This window comes from Periophthalmus magnuspinnatus, chromosome 4 (genome assembly GCF_009829125.3).
Source record: "Periophthalmus magnuspinnatus isolate fPerMag1 chromosome 4, fPerMag1.2.pri, whole genome shotgun sequence".
NCBI classification, from domain to species: domain Eukaryota; kingdom Metazoa; phylum Chordata; class Actinopteri; order Gobiiformes; family Gobiidae; genus Periophthalmus; species Periophthalmus magnuspinnatus.
In genome coordinates, this window is record NC_047129.1 from 29,480,861 (window position 1) to 29,495,999 (window position 15,139).

At 37.9% G+C, this 15,139-nt stretch overlaps 1 protein-coding gene across 3 annotated transcripts in view; it reads left to right on the forward strand.

The window, feature by feature from the left end:
- The first annotated feature begins 584 nt into the window (after window positions 1-584).
- The window catches only part of LOC117369720 (discs large homolog 1-like protein), a 162,105-nt gene continuing 147,550 nt past the window's right edge, over window positions 585-15,139 (forward strand). For 2 of the 3 annotated variants that reach the window (XM_055221460.1, XM_033965047.2), the window contains exons 1-4: window positions 586-1,124; window positions 6,134-6,283; window positions 10,440-11,127; window positions 11,561-11,657. In XM_055221460.1, the coding sequence (XP_055077435.1) occupies window positions 1,106-1,124; window positions 6,134-6,283; window positions 10,440-11,127; window positions 11,561-11,657 (954 nt within the window). In that variant the 5' untranslated portion in view covers window positions 586-1,105. Of the gene's footprint in view, window positions 1,125-6,133; window positions 6,284-10,439; window positions 11,128-11,560; window positions 11,658-15,139 lie in introns of all 3 variants that reach the window. The other variant, XM_055221459.1, reaches the window with a different exon arrangement.

Sequence of the window (15,139 nt, forward strand, 5' to 3'; positions counted from 1 at the left end):
ACAGGGCTTATGTGTTTACATCAGCTTAAATATTCCTCTAAAACAATTACATTTGTTTTATATCTGTAGTAGCAAAACATCTGCTGCTGCTGCTACATTTGTTTTTGAGCCGGGCAGAAATGAGGGCAGCTATTTGTTTACACCGGTGCAAGGACCCTTTATTATTTAAATTTAAGCCCACTGTCGCCAACTGGAACACATTAAAATCCACCAGAAACGAAGAAAAAATGTCAAGAATTTAAAAAATCTCAACCCCCCTTATATGTTTGTCTGCTGTTCTTGTGACAATGGTAGTTGTGACAATCTGGATTGGTTTTCACTCTGATGTTGGTCATATAAATACAAATACAATTGGTCAAGGTGATAAGAGCACAGTCATAATGTTGTCAATAGCTGAACCAGGTACATCTGCTGCAGGGGGGCCCCAGAGACAAATTCATCTTGGGGCCCCCTAAAAGCTGGGGCCGGCCCTGTCTGCCCCTGCACCTTTTATTGAGAAACGCCCCTGCTTCTGTCCCAGACTTGTCTCATCCTCATCCAAACACAATAAACCCGTTTACAATGCGCATGGCTCTGTTTACTCCCAACACAGCAGACGCATTTGTGAAGCGCTTCAAGTCTCTTTCACACCATGTTTTTTGACGTGGGAGCCGGGTATGCGCCCGTGTACAGCGCCCACAGACACGACAGCACCGCCTAACCGGTTCAACAGCGTCTAGTAGTGTCAACCTACAACCCGAGACTTCACTTTTACCACCGCAAACTCGCGCAAATCAACGTAATTAGCTTCAAAACTAGCAAAACTAGCTAAAACTTACTAACTAGAGCTAACGTGTGCTAAAGCTAACCTGCGCGTTGCCCGGGAAACCAGTCTATTTCAATGGTTGGACCAAGAATATCAACTTTTTTTTTCACTTTCTACACTTATTGTGGGACTTTTAGCTTGACATTTTGTGGATTTAACGTGTTTTTTCTCTTACTATAAAGGAGCAGAGGAATAATTTTCGCCCGTTGTCCCGTTTTGCAGCCAAACGAGGATAAAACCGACGCACATCTGTATCAGCTAAATTAACTTGGTGACACTGCAGGGACCTCGCCTGTCATCATGCCCGTGCGACAGAAAGGTAAAATGTGACTTATTTCTTTACTAATCCCACGGAAATGAGCACTTTTTTATTCACAGTTATGTTTTTAAGAGGATTTGTAATTGTAATTGCGTTGCTATTTCTTCATCACGTTGAAGTGACGCCATGGTTCACTGCAAGTTGACCGCGAAATGAACCTCCCAATAAAACACGTATATTTAACGTTTAACTCACTACAGATGTCCAGAATTTGTTATAAAGTACTATAACACAACTAAAAATAAATTATGAGTTGTAAATTTTAAATTCGGCAAAGTTTTTAAGTGTAACTTGATTTGTTTTATTCACTTTTTATACTAAATTTGCAGTGCAGCCTGCTGAAAACCTGTTGACTTGTCTCATGTAACCAGGAATTCAATGCTTTTAGGAAACAAATACCTGAAACTGCAGCCAATACCTCAAGGGAAATATAGCTTGAGATTAAAGATGCACTATGTAACTTTTCCACCACCTGCTTGTCTCCATGGAAATATTGTTGCTTTGCCTTGAATGTTCAATTGCATGGTATTAAACTAAACTTTACAAGCATGAAACTAACCTGTATAAGCATTAAACTAACTTTTACCAGCATTAAACTAACCTGTACTAGCATTAAACTAACCTGTACAAGCATTAAACTAACCTGTACTAGCATTAAACTAACCTGTATAAGCATTAAACTAACTTTTACCAGCATTAAACTAACCTGTACTAGCATTAAACTAACCTGTACAAGCATTAAACTAACCTTTATCAGCATTAAACTAACCTGTACTAGCATTAAACTAACCTGTACAAGCATTAAACTAACCTGTACTAGCATTAAACTAACCTGTACAAGCATTAAACTAACCTGTACTAGCATTAAACTAACCTGTACTAGCATTAAACTAACCTGTACTAGCATTAAACTAACCTTTATCAGCATTAAACTAACCTGTACTAGCATTAAACTAACCTGTACAAGCATTAAACTAACCTTTATCAGCATTAAACTAACCTGTACTAGCATTAAACTAACCTGTACAAGCATTAAACTAACCTTTATCAGCATTAAACTAACCTGTACTAGCATTAAACTAACCTTTATCAGCATTAAACTAACCTGTACTAGCATTAAACTAACCTGTACAAGCATTAAACTAACCTTTATCAGCATTAAACTAACCTTTACCAGCACTAAACTAACCTTTACAAGCAGGCGACACCTTCACCAAGCCAAATTACAGGTCAGATCTGTGGAGAGATAGCCCCGCTCACAATTAGAATGCTTATTTCACAAGGTAATCTATTTATTTCACAATTTTAAAAAACTAAACAAAAAACATATATAATTGAATATATGCAAGGAGATTGGACAGTTTAATTTTAATGCCATACTGTGGAAAATTCCAGGCAAAGTGATAATGAGAAGACATTGGATCCTCACTAGAAAAATTACATGGTTCACCTTTACTTTTCTTTATAATGAAAAGTGCTTGTTTGACAAAGAACAGTGATCAAATTAGAGTGACCCATTGTGGCACAGGTAACTTAAAGCACTCATACTGTATTACACTATTTTCTGATCCATGTTATAATGTCGTTTCCTCATCACAAACAGACCTGGAGTTGCGGTTTGTTTCATTCACACATTCTTCACACAAACAGAAAACACTCTGTTCCACCTTGTGATGTCATCATGTGGTAATACAGGAAGTGCTCGACTGTGTTTTAAAATTCCATACACCTTCACTAGAACTATTTAGATAATTTCAGCCCTGGAATTGGCAATCTCTACTGAACAAAAGGTAAAAGGAGCTGTTAACTTGAAAACTACCTCTTCATGACATCACAAGGTGGAACAGAGCATTTTAAGCTTTGGCGATATAGACAGAATAATAAACCAGGATTACTCAAACATGTGTGAATGAAACAAAACACAACTCCAGGTGTGTTTTTGAGGACACAAGATTCTAACATGGCTTAAAGGTCACAAGTGTCCCATTTTGTATAATATAGGACCTTTAAATGATAAAGCAATAACAGCTCCATGGAGACATAAAAGTTACATAGTCCTAGTGCACCTTTAAAATCTAAAACAATGGACTAGAACAGTAAAATAGACAGGGATGTGTTTGTGTTCCTCTGGCTATTTCACACAGGAATGTAAATTGACACAGGTATGATGTAATGCTTTTACGAGGTTCCTAACATCAGCTCCTCCTTCTCTTCACACACATTTTCTCTCAAGCAGTGCCAACAATTAGGTTATACTCAGTGATATATTAATAAACCACATCAATGAGGAGGCATGGGCACAATGGAGCTACTTAATAAACTGTTCTATTCTAACAGTGCTCCTTCTACTTAAAAACAGCAACGCAGTCTCATGCTATCGGTTAGACTTGAATGTTCCACTGTATGGCATTAAACATATCTACCTAGGAGTTATTTAATCGCATCTGTTTTTATTGCTTGAAAATATCTCGAAAAATGTGCTTTATTCCTTTGAACAGGGTCACCTCTGTCTCCACAGATCTGTCAAACATCACGTTAAATGTTCACGTTAAAATATCCCATAGAACACCTTTAATTGTGGTTGGTTTTATTACATTAGTCAAGCGAAAAAGACAGGAGACTCGGAGCGTTTACGTGTGTTGTAGTGATGTTGTATAGGGAGACCAGACTCTCAAAATTCACAACTAGGACACACCCGGGTTGGGTTGGTTGCTATAAAAAAAAATTGTGAAAAAAGCATGTATCACGGTACATATATAACCTGAGGAACTTCTGTCATTGCATTTTTTGCCTTATGCTCATTTTCAAGCATCATGTTCTGTATTTTAGCTAAACAAATGACAATATAATGCTCTCTTTACGACTGGCATGGGTCAGATTGGACAAAAATAGGGACATCCGGGACATTTCTTGTATAAAACTGCACAAATCACTGGTTTTGGATAAATCTGCTGGAACAGAAGACACAGAGCTCAAAACTGGGACTGTTCTGGGTAAATAGGGACGTCTGGTTTCCCTCATGTTGTAGTAACTTTATTGACTCATTCTGAAGGCCGAGGCTGTGTCATTCACCCTGATGCCCTGCCACTCCTGCCCTTTGCGTTAGATCTATAGACTGTACACATACTATTGACCATATGTCGTTTTGCTCATATTTCACAGAGTTTCCATTAGCGTAAAAGCTTTTATGATGTAGAACACTATAAATTTGTCAATGTACAAATACAGCTTTTATCACCATCTGTGTATTTTGAATATAGTTTAGTGATTCAGCATTTATCTTAAAGGAACAGTGTGTAACTTTCCCGAGATGGCACGTCACCTGTTAGGTTTTATGCATAGACTGTATAAAGAAGTGGACTGAGTGAGTGTGACATCGCCCATAGCTTTCAGCTCCGGTCAAATGAAGCTCATCGAGGCTAGCGGTTATATTTGGAATTCTGACCACGAGCAGCTAAAGAGCCAATCCAGAGTGAGGCTGTTCAAGACAGTGCCCCTTCCTGCCCGCACCACTGGTTGAGCAGGGGACGGGCGTTGTTAATCAAACCTGTTGCTAACGCTAGTGGGAGCGACCTTGGGGAAAGAAGCTGCCTGAGTTGTCTGTTATTAATGTTCATATCTTGACTTACAGACACAATAGAGAAATAAAATACCAGGATCATGTAGAGCGCACCCGTGATCACTTTCTATTTGGAACGCGGCAGCTAGCAGGTTAGCTATGTCCATTTGTGTGTACAGTCTACGGTTTTAGTCCATACTGTGGAATAGAAACAAGCAGGAAGAGGCCGAATAAGGTTTGTACAGGCGCAAGCAACACTCACAGTAAGGACGAGGAGGCATCACATCACATTTATAACCAGTGATATGTAATGTGACCCTTTGACCCGTATTCACTAATCATTTACTCCGTCAGGTAACTTTCTCCTGGCAGGATGCACCCTGGACTTTCAAGCAGTAAGGATATTGGTCTTTGAGTGGTGGAAACATGTATTTTAATTACTAAATCCAAGAAAAGATCAAAGTAAAGTACCAGGATACATTTTCATTGAAATAATCCAATACTTTTTAAAATAAAATAAAATTGAGACGTTAAGCCAGAGCTGTCATCATTGATATAATTTGTGTTATAAATGGCCCATATTACGATATTTTCTGATCTATATTATAATGTTGTTGCCTCATTACAAACAGACCTGGAGTTGTGTTTTGTTTCATTCACACATGTTTAACACACAAACCCTACACATTTAGTTCTTCACTCAAACAGAAAACACTCTCCCACTTTATGATGTCATGTGTTATTACAGGAAGGGCTCCACTGTTTTTTTAAACTCCGTACTTCCCTAAAATCATCATGTGTGAATGAAACAAAACAACTTCAGGTATATTTCTGATAAGATTTCTGGTAAGAATATAACATGGCTTAGGACCTCCTGATTTCTGGAATAATTATTGAAATATCATGTTAACAGTTACATCTGATTTGAGCGATCTGATTCATTTCAGATTTTTCACATCTGACTTTCGACAAGAAAATCGTGCAAAAAAGGATGCAGATTGGTGGAGAGAAGCAAATTTAGTGGATTTTGATTGGCTTACATGGACGAGTGACAAGTGGTAGAATTTATGCTTCATCTATATGTTTAATACAGACCCTAACACTGTCATTTTAAGATTTACACACATGCTCTGAAATCCATGGGTTTCTTGTATAGTTTACTCAGTTCATATTTTAGTCTTTGCTCAAATGTGAATGCTCCCGGGTGTGTTTTAAATGTCCACTCTGGGCTATTGTAATGTTTTGTTCCGGTAGCGTGCTTGCCCAATGATCCGAAGACTGCGGTTCAAATCCCGCTCTTGACAAAAACATTGGCTGAGCGGTCACATCCACTGACCCACAGGTTGGCGGTGCATCTTATGAAAATTGTGTCTAGTCCCACCCGTACTAATTGATATTGTACAGTGGAGTTATTTGGACAGCTGTGCTAAAGGTGTGTTTTTGTGTCCAGATGCTCAGCGTGCTCTGCAGCTCCTGCAGCAGTACCGCCTCAAACTGGAGCAGAGACAGGGCTCGGGAGAAGAGGACGACTCACAGCTCCACTCCAGCCTGGACAGGGTCATCAACGTGTTTCAGAGCCAGCTCTTCAACGCACTGCTCGGTGAGGACACACAAACATGATGGTTTTGAAGGTTCAGATGGTAAAATGTGATCAAATGTACCAACACTGTTACACGAGCTGGTCTTATGACGCTGTTGGTACATTCTCTTATGGAGCGAATGTTTAGTTTCTCCAATATAACACTCACTGCACTCTTCACTACACTGAATGGAGTAGACTACATTACTGTTACATTATTGTTTATGGCTCAGGGTTTTGTCCTTTGGGTGGACCAATTTCTGTCTTGAAGTGTTTGTAGGTTTGAAATAGACCAGGATTAAACAATATAATAATATAATTTGCTAAAGCGACTCTAATCAACAGTGTTATCTAATGAAATATCTTGGACAAATATTAGACCTGCTGATTTATTTGGTATTGGGGATAGAGTTTAATTATCAAACTATAATCATCCAACTAAACAAAACAATCTACTGATTAACATTATGTAAGTTTTGGCCCTATCTCAATAAAATGTTACATATTAATGTGGTGTCACCTGTGACCTACAACTCACTCATGAATTCCTGTATTATCAGTCAGAGCTCTGTGCACCTTAACACAAAAAATTTAAAAATCATTAGAAAAGAACTACAAGGGAAAAAAATCACAAATGTTGAACCTAATAATTTCTTTGAGGTCATTACTGCTGATGAACAATATTATTTTAACCACACAGAGCATATGACACTTTTAATATAGATTCACAAGAACACAAACTGAAGAGGGGTTACCCTGACCTAGACTTTGGTCTAGTGTTTTCTGTTGCAGGCTCAGTTCCTCTTCAGATTTTCAACTCTAAACACAGTTACTAAAGAGAAAGAACAGTGAATAATGTAGGAAGTGATTCATTGTCAGTTGGTGTGTTGTGCTGTCGTTGTAGAAACACGTACTTACAAGTATAACTCTATCTCTACTGAATAAAATACCTTATCTGCCTTGGCCTGTCATGATAACACATTTTGAAGCACGATATATATTTACAGAGAAATATTGTGATAAACGATAATGTTGAAATACCTTTAGTCACTGACAAAATGTAAGAATCTTTTTATTCTGTATCATTGAAAAGGCCTGAGCTGCAACAAATAAACAGCAGAATGAACCGATAATTAGCCATAGAAGTGATCTATTCTACCCTCCACAGCTCAAACCTGACCTTATTACATAAAAATGGCAAAAAACACCTCACTTTCGCAAAGAAATTTTACTCATGACAAATATTGAGCATCAAAATATATTGTTTCAGCTTTCATATCTTGAATAATAAGCTGACACTGTAACTGCCTTGACTGAGTATAGATGTATAACTGACCACTGCAGCTAAAACCAATTATGAGCACTAGTCTTACAGTTATATTTAGTGTATTTTACATTGGATGAAAACAAGTCTCTTCTAGCTTCAGTCAATCAAACTTTATTAAGAACTTTTCACTCAAAAGCAAAACGTAACACAAAATAGTTTAGAGTCAGATAAAAACAATCCCACACCCTCACAAGGGCCTTAAGACAAACCACAACCACAAGCTACACAACTGGCATTTTTTAGTTCAGTCTCTTTGCACCTTATAAAACGTCTGCAAAACACAAACTAACATACAAACTTTAACTTGCAGTATCAGATTTTTATAGTTGTAAAATGTGAAAAATGCAGTTCATTATAAGTGTTTGGCCTTCACTTAAATTTGCCACAATGAGTTTATAAGAGCTTTACACAACTTTCAGAGGCCAGAGCTTTTTTTTTTTCTTCTGTTATGGTAATACTAACAATAACTAGCATGCTAACACACACTTCCTGACAATAAAATGCCTTATAATCAGATGCAGGTAGTACGCAGTGGTCGCATTTTGACCTCAAGAGCGGCTTATACAATAGATCTGTACTGGGGCAAGACACTTTTGCTTGAAATGACTGGGGAAAATGGGCACAGAGCTTTAAAAGTATTAAATGAAGTAACGATTACATAAACCTAAAACATACACAATTACTACAATCTTCCAGCTAAGGTAGTCCCGAGTCTAGCTCAAGATCTGGAAGGATGTGTCAAATGCAGAGGGCGAATTTCACAATGGGGACAATAAAGTAAAGTATATCTTACTTTAATTATAATAATGAAATAATCTGATTTATTGCTGTGACTATGACCAATGTCACTCACAAAAAAGTATTTTGGTCAAACTGACAGCCACACAAAGAGCTGTAAAGAGGATTAGCCTGATCCTGAGTGACTTCCTCTGCTCTTCTTAAGTTGAATTAAAAACATTTGATTACTAAAGTGCCATCTTGAATGCATCCCACCTGTTTCACTGTTCCCTGTTCACCGTGGGGATTGTTTCTAGACATGATTCCATGAAAATAGAAAGTTAATTCCGAAGTTTGACCTTTGTCCATTGATCCAAAGGTTGGCTGTGCGATTCCAACTCCCACAGATGAATTAATGCGTGCGTGTAAAGTGCTTTGAGAGCCTTGAAAGTGGAAAGTAGTCAAGTTTGTGGAGATGCAAGCCCGCGCAAACGTTTTTCCTTTCTGTTTTCATAAATAAAACCAAAATGAAACAAAATACAAACAAACATGCTTTAACATTATTTTATATTTTGGCCAAAAAGTTGCATACTGTAGGTTTAAGTTCAAAACAACATACACCTCTGTTATTGGCCAGTGGTGGATTTAAAAAAAACCCAACATGTGTACTGCAGTGGTCATGGGAAAAAATGTTTGACTTTAACCAGTTAAGCCCTAGTACCTGTTAAAATCTCTAGTTGTAAACAGAACAAACTGGTTCATGTCCCACCTCCACAGCCACTCCTTCAGCTCCAGCGGTTCTTTCATGTTTGTGCGTGCAATACTTCCTGTTTTATATTTATAACCTTTCACCGCTCTGACAATAAAACTATGTCAACAATTTCTCCTTTAGTTTTTCTGAGTAAACCCTGATCCATTTCTAAACCAGTGACACGTGAACCCAGAACATGAACACAGTGGTATTTCTGATTGCAGCCTTTAAATACTTAAATATAGTTGCTACTAAGTCAAGTCTGTCAAGTCAAAAAAAGGAAGTGAAGCCTGTATTTGTAAATGGAAAAGAATCAAGTTTCCAGAACAACTTTGTTTTATGGAGGTTGCAGTGCGATGAGGCTACCACAAGAGGGCGCCAATGCATAAACCATTTTTAGCTAAATGTATTTGAAAACTAAAGAAAACGAGATGATTCATGGAAAGGTTGTGGGATTTCACATAAATAGAAAATAAATATAATAAATAAACAGTGGTGGAACGTTATGAAGTAAAAGTAGTAAAGTAATGTACTTAAGTTTTTTTATTTTTATTTTACTTCATTACATTTGAGAGGAGGTTTCATTGCTTTCTACTCCACTATATTTTTGAACTGGACTGAAAAGTAAAAGCATTTTTTATTTCTGTTTGAGGCCTGCTGAAAAGATTGAAGGGTTTATTTTTTTAATCAACTTCATAAGTTGAGCAAACAAATAAAACCAGAAAAAAATATTGATATAATTTTTTTGAACCAAATTCAGCACAAATCTATATCAAAATCTCTGCATTTGGAGCTTTATTATAGACCACAAAATTTTACTTTAAATTTTACTGTTTAAGTACATTTTTATACAGGTACTTTAATACTTAATACTTTTACTTAAGCAGATCCTCGGATTGTTCCACAGCATGGCATTAAACGTCTGTCTTGGATTACATTTGTTTGTGTTACTGAGAAAAACATGAATTCTTGTGTCTGTGGGGATTTGACCTGTAACTTAAGCTGGTCTACTTGAAGATAGACAAGTTTAATGCCATATTGTGGAACATTCCCAGCAAAGCAATGCCAGCTCCAGGGAGACATGCGGTTGACTGAACCTCCACCAGAAAAGTTACTAGGTGCAGTTTTTATTTTCTTTAAAATAAATCAAAACTGATCCAAATGTGTTATGTAGCTGTTATTTCTGTAACTACAGAACAGCTTTGTTTAAATAAAAGTTCAAATATGAGACTTTCAGGGCCAACTACGATCAGTTAATAGTCTCTTCCATCACCTCCAAGTATGTTTTTGAAGAGGTAACGATATTCTAACATGGCTTAAAGCTCACAAAAGTCAGTTTGGTGTAATATAGGACCTTTAAACTTTTGCCTTTCTATTTGCAGACATCCAGGAGTACTACGAGCTGACCATCGTATCTGACAGTCAGAGCTCTGGAGTCCAGCCTGTGGATTACCCAGAACATGTCCCCTCATCTACCCCGTCGTCTGCCCCTTCACCTGCCCCTCTCACCCCCAGAGCATCCGGCGAGTCTACAAAACCCCAAATCTCCCCGAAACCCATGTCCTTTAAGTCCCCTGCTCCTCCCATACCCACTGGAGTCCAACCAGCTAAACCAACTACGACACCACTGCAATCACAACCGAGCAAAAAGTACCGCGCCCCTCCACCTCCCGCTAATGCCAAATCTGCCACATCTGCCGGTGACCAAATGAACGACAAGAATCTGAAAGAACTGTCACGAAACGGAGGAAAAGATTTGGTTGTGTCCGACCCCGCGTCTGAATACTCCACCATCTCGCCCAATCCTCCAGTGACCACGGGGGAACAAGTTACAGTATCTGCCCTGGTTTCAAGCACCATCCAAAGTTTATTGCCCTCGTCTCCGGTCGATAAAGGGCCATCCCATAACGGTACGCCCAAAAGTCCAAGTTCTAATAGTAAAGAAGCAGTGTCACAGAAAGGGACCCCCACAGCACAGAGCCCGAGCGGATCGACCCAGGGAAAGTTCACCTACAGCGGGATCAGTCCGACCATCAGCCTGGGGCCGTTTGCCAAAGGGCCCCTCATGAGGTAAGAGGTTTTAATTATTTTATTTTATTAGATTTCTTTTTTTTTTAAATTAATTTGTGTAACTTACAAGTGGGTTAGAATGTTGTTGCCTCCTGAAAAACCCTACGCAGAATTGTGTTTTGTTTCATTCACACATGTTTGAGTAACACTTTTATTATTAGTCTGTAACATCTCCAAAGCTCAAAATGCTCTGTTCCACCTTGTGATGTCATGAAGCTGTAGATGATTCTAGTGAAGATGCATGGAGTTTAAAAACACAGTGGAGCATTTCCTGTATTACCACATGACATCACAAGGTGGAAGAAGTGAAAGAAACAACAAAACACCTGGTAGTTCTATGTTTTTGATGAGGAAACAACATCATAACACAAATCAGAAAACAGCGTAATATGAGCCCTGTAAGTTACTCTTCTCTTTCTGATCTGTGTCCCAGCCCGAAGAGCCCTGGTTCGGGTAAACTGTCCCCCACCAGCCCCCCTCCTGGCCCAGTCAGCCCCAAACCAGTGCAAACTCCAAAGACTCCTGTCAAGGTAAGACACTGTGATTTTACCTCACTTGACTTTAGCTGTCTGGCTTGTCGCTTTATTTAATACTTGGAACACTTTTATTTCATATTCATATTGTAACGATCTGGTGTTTTGTGTTTAGTTCAGAGTTGACACCTTTTGTTGTTCTTGTAACTGTTTATGTGTTGTTGTTAATGTAACTGCTTTTATATGTGACACTTGGTTCTTATGCCGACAAGTTGATTCGTCAGTTCCTGGTCTGTTTTGGAGACTAACTTTAGTGATTTGAGACTGCTGTTGTTTTGCTCTTTTTTTGAGTCACGGCCTACGGTAGCTCTTGTGTTCAGGAAATAAACAAACAGAAGAAATTTTGTTTGTTTTCTTACACCAGAATATGATGTAGTTTATTGCTAATTCACTGTAAAATCTGTGCTGGTCCGTTATCATTGTGCTAAGCTTCATATTTGGTTAGAACAGTGAATATATTGCATATTTTCTTGCTAGTATCAGATGTTGCTCGGTCGCACATTGATTTGTTGCATTATTAATACAGCAAACCTATACTTTTCCAATTTTTGTTGGATTTCATATACAAATGGCTGGATTAGATGATGACTTTGCGTTGCTGCGCAGTGAAAACTCATAATAATAAGTGTGTACTGGGTGAACGTATGCTTTTGTTGCTATGCTTGATGTTTCTGAAAACTGGGGCCTTTAATGTGGGCTGGGCTTTGTCTGAACATAATAGGAGTGGATCTGCTGTAACTGTAACGATGGGGGATGGTTATACTGAATAATGTTGTGTTACGCATCAGTTGTCATTCATACAGTTATTTACACACATCAATGAAGTAAAAAAAAGTACGTGTTACATGTTGGTTAGCAATTGGATAAGAAACTGCAGGGAATATTAGGTGCCACAGTGGGGCAGCATCGAGTTATCGTTACTTTTTCTTTGCAGTACTGGAAGATTTTTCATTATTTTTTGGTTGTATGATCAAATTTGAGCTTCAGTGACTCATTATAGATGCAAACTCAGTACTTAAGTGTTTCATTCTGCTGTTTATTTATTGTAAGTCATGATTTTTTAACAATATTGTAGATTTAGAATAGTTTTTGTGGTTTAAATCTGCTCTTGGGTTATTGTGTCATTAGTTTGAATATTATCGTTTATCGTCTATATTTACTTCAACAAAATATCAAACTTCAAAATGTGTTATTGTGACAGGCCTAAGCAGCAGTGGCTCTAGTGCATTTTTGTTAAGTGTGAATTTTGTGATGATAAACAAGACATTTTTAATCAGTAACAATTTAACCCAAACAGTAGGCTGATATATTCCTCCAAAGCTGTGGTGGAAGGCAACGAAGCAGTAAAGTACTGTACTTAAGTAGAATTTTTAGGTATCTGTACTTACTTAAGTACATTTTACAGATGACACTTTTTACTTTTACTTCACTACATTTTAGGCAAGTTTTTTTGCATAACAGTAAGAAAGACATTTGAGACCAGTATCTGTACTTTCAACTCCACTGCATCTTTGAACTGGACAGAAAAGTAAAAAGTACTTTTCATATGATTTGAGGGGTTATTTTGCCCATGTTTGTGGTAACATCATGACTAAAGTTTTCAAGTTCAAGCTTCGGCTTTGAGCAAACAAAAATAAATACACAAAATTCATAAGAAAAGTTAGAAAATTGATTCGTATTGTTACTGTCAACCAAAATATGTATCCATTTTAATCAATATCACTACATTTAACAAATGAGCAGCGCTTGTGTGAAATACTTTTACTTTTTACTGTTAAAGTACATGTTTAAATGAGTACTTAAATACTTTTAGTTAAGTAGATTTGCTCATGTGATGCTTTTACTTTTACATGAGTAACTTTTGTACCTCTGTAACAACATTGAGCACTTCATCTGCCACAGCTCCAAAAGTCTGAACTCTGGTCCAAACAATGTGCTTTTACAGACGTAGGATTGGCTGCTTGAAACAATTTGAAACGTATGGATCTGTATTTGATTACTATTAATTACACCTAATTTTAAATGTAATTCCTAGTGTATTTTTTCTTAACTGGTCATGTATCCGAGAGAAGTTAAAAGTGGAACAGTCTCTGGTTTGTGTCTCCCCCAAACTCCCTCTCTGACCTGATAACACAGAACTTTACACATCTGTGGCTCAGTCTGTGAACGTGGACAAAAGGAGGACAGGACTCTTTGGAGCAGTGATGGAGAAATGGCAAAAATAAGTTATGATGGAGACTTGGGAGTTATGTTGCTCGTAGTATGGACTGTATCTGCATCCTCATGACCAAGGTAAGAGCTAAGGGGTAAAAAATATTTCATTATTGATTTGATTTATTTTGATTTGTTATTAATTGTTAGATCCTGTTCACTTTTTAAACAGTGACCATTGAGAGAAGACTGGAATTTTAACAGCTAAACTAATACAATAGCAGCAGTTTAAACTACAGAGTTGGAAGGTTTTTATACAGATTAACAAGTGATATTTAGTTGTTTGCAGAGGAAATTATATTAGTTAAATGTATAGTGTGTAACGTTTCTAGTTGGGGGTCCACCACCTGCTTGTATCTGGAATATTCCGCACTATTGCATTATTTAAATCAATCTATTTTGCCGTTTTTTCCCCCCCTATTACAATTTCAAGTGTGTTATTGCTCAAAAATGCATGCGTTCATATTGTGTCTAGTGTCTCCGCTGAACTGACTCATAACTTGGCCGCGTGGCGTCGCCTGCTTGTCTCCACAGAGATATATGAGCATATGTCAGACCCTTGACCAAAAAAGTTACACAGTGTCCCTTTACGTAATTGCAGTGTTCAGTGAAGTTGTGATTTTGATGGGCTTGAGATTACTCGCTTTGTTTATGCTGTCAAGACTTTTTCCCCGAGTGGCTGATGACTAACTGATCTATAAAGACGAACGTGCAAAACGAGTTGAACCAAAGTGTGATTGAAGTAGTAGCTGATCTTAAGTGGACCAGTTTGAGCGCGAGTGAACGATGCCAAACTGTCCCGAGAGGCAAGAAACTGGGTCGACAGGACTGTGACTCTGAGGGCGGAGCTCAGTGTGTAGAAGAAGTTTACTCTGTTTATGTCTGTATTCAATTATGTCATTAATACAGTGTTGTTTCCATGAGGCCAATAAAATATATCATAATACATTTGATTTATTAGGCGGCGCCTTTCTAGACACTCAACGTCGCATCACAGCAATAAACAAACACATCTATTCTATTTTCTTGTACAGAGCTGGACTTTTTTACTGTACATCTGGCAGAAAGTTTTTAGAATAACAGACGGAGATTTCACCACCGCTGAGTAAGTTTATAGATTTAATCACCAAAAAAGGGCGGTGCCAGATGCCGGCTCTCATCTGTAATTGGTTAGAGAATATTTGGGAAGAATTTATATGATCTCAGTAGCGAGGAGTTGTACCCATTACAGTAGTGCAGAGTAGTGTCCATAAATGCATAAAAAAACT